Below are 7,368 nucleotides of genomic sequence, written 5' to 3'. Positions count from 1 at the left end.
TGTGTGTGTGTGTAAAACAGTATAGCAGCGTTCCCCCCAACCCCGTCCCTGCCTTCGGATACACCTGAGCCCTGACTCTTGCTGCGGCTGAACAGCTGCGCGACGCTAGACAGCCTTTCAGCTTGATCAAGGACCAAAAAGGGAGTCGTGCCCGCGCTTTTCCCGGCTGTGAAAGGCCGGACCCAGCCTCGTCCTTGCCTTTGCGCTGAAACCGAAAGTGCTGTGAGGGGAGACCCGTGAGGGCCGCGCTGCACGGACGGACGCGCACGCACGGAGGGGGGCGGGCTCCCATCGCTGCTGCTTCGCCCCACAGCCCAGCCCCCAGGGTGTGCCGGCGGACTTCGGCACCGCGATTGCCCAGCGGCCGCTCCCCCGGGGCAGCGCCGCCGCCTAGCTCCAGCCGGTCCCTGGCGGGGGCGGGAAGCTCCGCTCCCAGCCTCCCCCGAGCGCCGCCCAGCGGTCACGGTGTGCGCTTTATTCCCCTGCCCGCCCGGGTGCAGCGAGGTTTGCGCTCTCCCCAGCCCGGAGCGCGGCGGGGCTCTTGCCGGAGCAGGTGCGGGGGGGCCGGCGGGGGCGCCGCGGAGGAGCCCCGCTGCCCGGGAAGATGCGGCTGGGCTGGAGCAGTGAGTAGGCGCCACCACCGGCGGGAGCGGGAGCCGGCGGGCCGCCCCCCTGCCCTGGGGCCGGGCTGGAGGCTGCGGGGAAGGGGCGGCGGGCGGTGGCCCTGCCGCCGGCTTCCTTCCCGTGGGGGCTGGCGGGCAGGTCCCCTTTCCCCGCAGGGGTGTCGCGCTGGCCGCCGGGGCTCGGGGCTCAGCCTCCCACTTCCCTCGGGCCGGGCGGGTGTGCTTGGCAGCCCGCCACAGGCTGGCCCCGGCCCCGCAGCCCTCGCTCTCCCCGGCCCTCCAACAGCAGAGCAAGTCTGACTGCTGCTGCTTCCTGAGGTTTGTCCCCCCGGTCGTTTCCGGGAGGCGCTTGGGACATTAGAGGTGTTGGGGCTTCTCGTCCCCTCTCCCATCCCTGCCTCTCTTGGCACTTCTCCTGGGCTTCTACCCTCTTCCCCAGCCACACTGGCACGGGCTGGGACCTGCTCTCTGCCTCGTCTGGCCACCTGTACACTTCCACGTTTGACTGGCTAGTACAGCCGCCCTTTGGCCCATGCACAGCGGTGTGTCAACGCTAGTGCGCGTACTCCCCACGAATGCTTGCATCTCTGTAAAATGTAGTGCACCACAGATAGGTAACTACCCCAGCGTGCTCTTCCCCGTTGTCTGGCTCACTGCCTTGTGGATCATTGGCACAGTGTTCTGTGGGAAACTAGCCATTTGCCCAGGGGTTTTGGGGAGCTAGGGATCACGTTCGCACCATGCCAATTTCTACACCCCATAATGCTTTCCACATCCCATAATTTCTGCACTTAAAAAAACAATCAAACAAAAAACCCCTCCCACTGTCCCTTATGTCTCCACCATCTTGCTCACAGACCTGGATCTTGCAAGAGCTCAGCACAGTGTTCAGGAGTGTTGCTGATACAGGACATACGATTCTCCTGTGTTTGCAGAGTTCAAAGGGATGGTGATGATGGGGAGAAGTTCTGTCACAATAACTGGATGCTGATGGATGTAGCCCCCCCACCCCAAAAAATAAAAAAGCCAGGTTGCCGCTGGCATTCACAGAGCAACTCCACTCAACAATCATTGTATCCAGGCTCAAGAAATGAGCACTGATTGGTGGAATACATCATAATGCACAGTTGGGACGACTAGCAGGGGTTGTAGAACTTTTGAGTTCAAAAGGCTGCGTTCCTGGATCTGTGTGCTGAACTTGCACCAGACAGACAGTCCACGGACCCCAGAATGAGAGCCGCATTGAGAAGCGAGTGGCAGTCGTGCTGTGGAAGCTTGCAACACCAGATTGCTTTCAGTCAGTGGCATCTGGAATTGGAAAAATCACAGAGGGGGCCATTGTTGTCTAAGTGTGTAGGGCTGTTAAATATCTCCTGCTACACAGGACTGTGACTCCTGGTAAAGTACAAGAAGTAGTAGATGGATTCATATCAGTGGGGTTCCAGAACTCAGGTGGGGTGAAAGCATACACATCCCTCTTCTGGCTTTAACCCACTTTGCCACCAAGTATATCAACAGAAAGGGGTATTTTTTTTCATGGTTATATAACCACTAGTGAATCACTGGTGATCTGTCACTGATATCAAGGTAGACTGGTTAGGGAAGGTGCATGATGTTTGCATGTTTAAAAACATGTGATTTTAAAAAAAAACCTGCAAGAAGGGACACTTTCCCCAACGGACAGATTACCACAGGTGATATTGAAATGCCGATATTGATCCTGGAGCGATACGGCCTGCCCCTTGCTCCTCTGGCTCATGAATTTGTTCACTGGTCACCTTGGCAGCATTAGGGAAAGATTCAATTACCATCTCAACAGGTGCAGTTGAATATGCTTTTGGTAGATTGAATGGACACTAGCATGGCTTATTTAGGAGATTGGATCTCAGAGAGGAGGAATATCCTCCTACTTATACCTGCATGGTGTGTAATGCATTATAGCTGTGAGGCAAAGGGTAAAAGCTGCCATCAGGATGAAGGGTTGGAATGGACAGGCCGTCTGCTGAATTTGAACAGCAAGAGGCAAGGGCTAGTGGAACAGCCAACTGTAGAGCTACGTAGCTGAGGGAGATCTTAAAAGGCCAGTTTATCAGTCAGCCACAGTGGTGGTGTCTAATGTTGTTATTACATAACGTCCCTTGGGTGTTCTTACTATGGGTGGGGCTTTGCTTCCTGCTATTCACTGTAATTCCTGGTATAAACTAATAAAGATACTGAGTCTCCAATAAATAGAACTTCATTATGTGCAGAGAACAAAGTTAAAGTGCAAACAAACAAACACTAAGTTTAAAAAATCTTTTACCAACTTGTGACTTTGAAATCCCAAGTGAAAACAGAGGTAGGGCAGGGAACATTCATGTCCATGTATCTGAAACCTGCAACAATGTGGCTACATATACGCTGCCCTGTGGTTTTCACAGGTACCAGTGTATGTGTGGCTATTGTTCTCCTTGTTCAGTGTGGAGTGATAGGCATAAGGATGTACACCATGGTGCCCGGTGGCGTGGGAGTGTAGTGAGCAACGACTAGTTTTAAACAAGAAGGAAGGGTGCGGGAAGGAGAGAGAGAGATGAGCACACACTGGAAAAATTAACAAGCTTGCAGCTATGTAAGTAAACTACAAGAATGTGATAACAGAGTCCTTCATCTATTAACGAATTAGGTCTTCTGCTCTTTTGTATCTTTCTTAGGCACCAATACACTTTGACTAATTTATTTGCTCTTTCAGCACCAAGTCTATTGCAGAACTGGACCAAACCAATAATTAAAAATAATAATAATCCCCCCAACTGAACAATAAGAAACACTTGCCTGATGCACAACTGGGTGGACAGGACTGCAGAGCCTTTGCTATTTTTTTAAAGTTCTAAAATCAATTCTTTTTTCTGTGATTTTTAGTTCTAAAAATTTTAACCATTTTGATGCAAAAAACTGTGACCCAACATCCTTCACAAATATAGGCTTGTGGTAGAAACCTGGATCTTTAACTTTTACATTCCATCAGAAACTTTCACCTTTTTTCTGGCTTGACCTTTGTATTTTGGCTCAGTAACAGGTTCGCTGAATCATTTTCAGTTTGGTCCTTGTGTTGTTCCATTTCTTAGTTAATTACATCAGACCGAATTTCCACTGAGACTAGAGTGATTTGAAATCTATTGAGTCTGCCTGTGTAGGTCTCACTTCCATGGGCTCTGTAGACTCCCTCCAGCTCAACAGCTTCAGACTTGCAAGGCTCATGTTAGTACCCTACAAATAGATGTGTAGACTGTGCTTTGAGGTTGCGACTTTGGCTTTGAAGCCTATGGAGGGCTCCTTTCTGAGGCACAACTTTAAAGCACAGTCTGCACAGCTATTTTAGATCACTATTCCAAGTCTGTCGACCTGGACTAGGAGGCTCACTTCTGCAGCTGTGTAGACATACCCTCTAAGTTTGCTTTTTAGTGCTATGTGAAAAATGTGCTTTTTTTTAAATCTATGACCTTATCGTATATATGCAAATTCCAACATTATTTATGGTAGCTGGATGCAGCTATGGAGAGAGAAACTTTTTGAGACTTCTACCATATGTCTTGAAGAAACTGGGACATTAAGTCCCCTTTTTTCAACCAAAATGAATCTGATGGGAGTTACAGAAGAACTTTTGAATGCATTTTAGAACTGTTAGGTATTCCTTCTTCCTCAATGAGGTTCAAATACTGTGGTGAACACTCATATATCAGAAGCTAAGGATGAATCCACCTGAGACCTTCACTCATCTTTTTCATTTTACTTTTATTGCCAGAGCCAATGGCAAAGACTTCCTCGGGATATTTCTCTTCAGCAGCTTGGACACAGTATTCTCCTTTTTTCTATTTAGAAATAAACTCAGTAGTATTCATTGGGATTGCAGTTTTCTAAGAATGGCTGCTTATAGCTGTTGTAGGGTCATTTTTCATGTTTCATCATCTTTCCTTAATATCAACGCTGATCCATTTAGTTCTTCCTTTACTGTTTCCTCTGTTTCCATTGGAGTACTTAACTCTGCAGTGAAGATATAGCCTTAACTTGCATTATTTAAAGGTACGTCTCTTGAGCTAGGTTAACTTGAGTGAATGGGGACCCACTTTGGACTTGTCTTCACTGCAAAGTTAACTCAACATAGAACTTAAGTGTTATGCCTAACATGTGTCCCTCATCCACACAGACAAACTCTGAACTTGAATGTGGTGGTGCTTTTAACCCTTGTTGGCTGTCCTGTTGGAGGGTATAGGCTAACTTTTGAGTTAGCACAACTCATCAGCTGCTAATTTGTGTCCACGCTACAGAGTGGTCTTATCTCCCTTCAAATGCTGCTAGTCCTCCAGCACTTTCCCACAATTCCTCCCATGTGCCCAGGAAATATAGAAAAGTCCTCCCACAATTCACTGGGAAAGAATTCCTGGAGCAATTCAGCTAACTGCAACACTAAAAACCCTGGGATATACCCCCAGAAGTCTTAGGCTATGTCGTTACTGACAAAAATGGTATGTTTTTACCACAGGATAACTAACAAATATGTTAGCTATACTGCTGTAAAATCCCAGTGGAGATAAGGCACTACTTTTATTTAAAAGTAAACTAGGTGAGGTCAACTACAGACAGTAATGTAGTGTTGGCCTCACCTAGGTATCTCGCGATAAACAATAAAAGTGCTTTGCCTGTACTTAGGATTTTACAGTGGGATAACTGTTGTCTGTTATCTAGTGTAAACAAACAACTAAACAAAAATCCCCACCATCATGCACACCTTTGTGTTAGTGAAGACAAAAGTGTAATGCCACATGAGGGAGTGTTGTGCCTGTGTGCACAAATTAGCTCAAGTGTTACATGTTACTTTGCTGTGTTGCTGCTCCCACTAGGGCTAGGCTAGCTCAAGAGGAATACTCAAGCATAAGAAACTTGAATTAATTTTTCAATGGAGAAAAACTAACTGTGGGTCTGTCAGTTGACATTTGTCTGGAGGAGTATACCCAAGGCTAAGTGCATCAATTATTTCTTTAAAATGCTTATTTTGTACTTCATTGAAGGTAATGCATAAAGGAAGGTTGCAAGTTTGGCTTTTTTGTTTGCTTTTTAACCAAGTGGAAAACTTTGCTTTTCAGATTATGATATTAAAAATAAACACTGATCGACCCTTGCCTTTCTTTGGATGCTGAAAATGAACAAAAGACTTCTCTTGAATCAAGCTAATGTTAAAAAGCTATAAGTGTGGAACAAGGGTCTTAACAGAACAGCGTGGATATTTTTTATGATCCTGAAAATCTCTCACATGATCACCAAACTCATCAAAGTTCTGCTCTTTCACTTTAACAATTATATTCAGTGTCACATTTGATCTGCAAAAGGTGAACGAAACTGAGTTTCTGCACTGTTTTGAGGGTGACTACAAATCCGGTCTAGCTTGCTGCTTAGCAACTCTTGACATTGTTCACATTTTACTTTAAAAGAATCCTCTGTTTTCATTACTTAACTCCATTCAATTGTTAGTTTTGTACCACTCCCTTCAACTTCAGACATGCTGAATCATATAAATTGTACGCTAGGGTTTAGCAATCAGTGAATGCTAAATAGAGCTAGCTAAAATGTACTAAAACTTGACTCAATTTTTCAATGCAGTTTTTTATTGGAAATGTCAAATTTTGACCAAAAATATGTAATTTTTGACATATTTTGCAAAAATTACATCCTGTTTTCAACTAGCTCTAATACAAAGCACTTGTTTGCAATATCTAATTACCTCCATTTCTAGCATAGACCATGAGCAGCTTAACTCAGTTGTTAAAAACCCATATAAATTGGATAGTAATTAGAGCTGGTAAAAAAAAATTTCCAGCAAAATCTTTTTCCATCAGAAAATGCCATTTTGTTGCAATCTAAACTCTCCTCAGCAATGTGTCAATTTTGATGAAATTTCATTTAAAAAAAATCAAAATTAAGCATTCTGATATGGTCAAAATGTTCTGTTTTGACTTCTGTGGACTGGGACATTTCAGTTTTCCATTTTGAAGTGACTTTGTCTCCAATTTTTATTTTACATTCTAAATTATAATATAAAAAGTCAAAATGGATACAAAATATTTTGATTTTATTGAAGTGCAGTGTTTCACCTGACCCAAAATTGTTTTTTATTTTACTTTTTTTATTTTTTTACAAATTCTATTTTGCGGAAAATTTAGAAATTTCCACTGTGGCCAGATGACTATAGTAAAGTAGTGAGAAACACGTATGTTAGCCCCAGGCTAAACAAATCCCTGTTACCATAGTAACCAAATGGCTGTTGCTCCAGGTTAATCTAGACACCTGGGGCCAATTAAGGGTCTTCCAGAAAGAAGTGGAGACAGGTTGATTGGGACACATGAAGTCAATCAAGGGCTGGCTGGAACTAGTTAAAAGCCTCCCAGTTAGTCAGTTAGAGGCATGTGTCAGGATTTGTAGGAGGAAGCCGCACTGCTGGAGAAACTGGGCAGGAAAAACCCTATCAGGCACAAGGAAGGAGGCCCTGAGGTAAGGGTGAAGTAGATGTTGAGGAAATGGGGGCTGCTGTGGGGAATTGGCCCAGGGAATTGTACTCGTTCTGTTTCAAAAGGTCAGCTACCAATAGCTGCAACTATTCGGGTCCCGGAGTAGAGGGCAGGCCCAGGCTTCCTCCTTCTTTCTCCCCAACTCTCCCCGATTAATCACAGAGACTGTGAGACAACAGAGACTGCGAGGGAGGGTTGCTTCTTCC

At 45.5% G+C, this 7,368-nt stretch overlaps 1 protein-coding gene across 7 annotated transcripts in view; it reads left to right on the top strand.

Moving 5' to 3' along the window:
- Positions 1-326: 326 nt before the first annotated feature.
- Positions 327-7,368, top strand: part of FAM3B (FAM3 metabolism regulating signaling molecule B) — a 28,473-nt gene continuing 21,431 nt past the window's right edge. For 3 of the 7 annotated variants that reach the window (XM_048866174.2, XM_048866148.2, XM_048866138.2), the window contains exons 1-2: positions 329-623; positions 5,744-5,986. Coding sequence is in view for 2 of the 7 variants with exons in the window: in XM_048866157.2 (XP_048722114.1) it covers positions 605-623 (19 nt within the window). In the remaining 5 variants the exon portion in view is untranslated. Of the gene's footprint in view, positions 624-5,743; positions 5,987-7,368 lie in introns of all 7 variants that reach the window. The other 4 variants (XM_048866118.2, XM_048866128.2, XM_048866157.2 and 1 more) reach the window with 3 other exon arrangements.

The sequence above is a fragment of the Caretta caretta genome, chromosome 1 (assembly GCF_965140235.1).
Source record: "Caretta caretta isolate rCarCar2 chromosome 1, rCarCar1.hap1, whole genome shotgun sequence".
NCBI lineage: Eukaryota > Metazoa > Chordata > Testudines > Cheloniidae > Caretta > Caretta caretta.
This window is presented reverse-complemented; position numbering and strand designations above follow the sequence as displayed.